At 36.7% G+C, this 766-nt stretch overlaps 1 protein-coding gene across 1 annotated transcript in view; it reads left to right on the top strand.

Moving 5' to 3' along the window:
- The first annotated feature begins 382 nt into the window (after window positions 1-382).
- The window catches only part of SARC_08288 (hypothetical protein), a 3,518-nt gene continuing 3,134 nt past the window's right edge, over window positions 383-766 (top strand). Inside the window, exon 1 of the mRNA XM_014297750.1 lies at window positions 383-670. Within this exon, the coding sequence (XP_014153225.1) occupies window positions 638-670 (33 nt within the window). The 5' untranslated portion in view covers window positions 383-637. The remainder of the gene's footprint in view (window positions 671-766) is intronic.

Here is a 766-nt window from a genome sequence, read left to right as displayed (position 1 = left end):
TATATTATACTTATAATATTGTTACGGTTGTTTACACTTTGTTGATGTCTGATTCACAGGTTTAACGCATGCGATTTTCAAACAAAACAATCGTAATTTTTGGACTAAGTTGATGCAACTGTTGATACTAGTCGATCGCAATTGATTTGATGCTAGTCGGCAAGCTACTTACCTATATATTAGTTATTGAAACCTCCGTGTGTATCACTATACCATGTGACCATGTGTGTGTATTCTTCCGACGTTGCTGTAGGAGGTCACAAAGAAATAGCTCGTCCCTTCCTTTTTTTAAAACAATTTATATATATAAAAGTCTTCTGTTTAAAAGTGTGGCTTCGCTCACACCCGACGATTCAAAAAATCTTTTTTAAACTGACAAAAACAAAAACAAAAAGTCAACACAATTTACGAATTAGGGCTTTGTGTTGGGGTTTCCAATTCATGTAGGGACTCTCTAGAGGGACATGAGTAATGCAAAAGTGCATGCACAGGACATGCCGTTAGCATTTGTCATTTGTGCATATTAACACACGCATTGACACACATAAACATACATAAAGAATCGCGAATACTTTTGTTGGATATATAAGAACAGACACTTCTTACGATAGAAGTAACAGCACCTAGAGTTGAAAGAATGGCGGACGAGGAAACTGGGCAGACACCTATGGTATGTCGGGAGGTATTTTTTTTCTTCATATCTTAGTATATTACCATCGCTAAACTGACAAGAAGGTCGAAAATAAAGTTCAGGGCTTGTTGGACA

The sequence above is a fragment of the Sphaeroforma arctica genome, assembly GCF_001186125.1.
Source record: "Sphaeroforma arctica JP610 unplaced genomic scaffold supercont1.729, whole genome shotgun sequence".
Taxonomy (NCBI): domain Eukaryota; class Ichthyosporea; order Ichthyophonida; genus Sphaeroforma; species Sphaeroforma arctica.
Note: the sequence above shows the minus strand (reverse complement) of the source record. Positions and strands in the feature narration are given on the sequence as shown.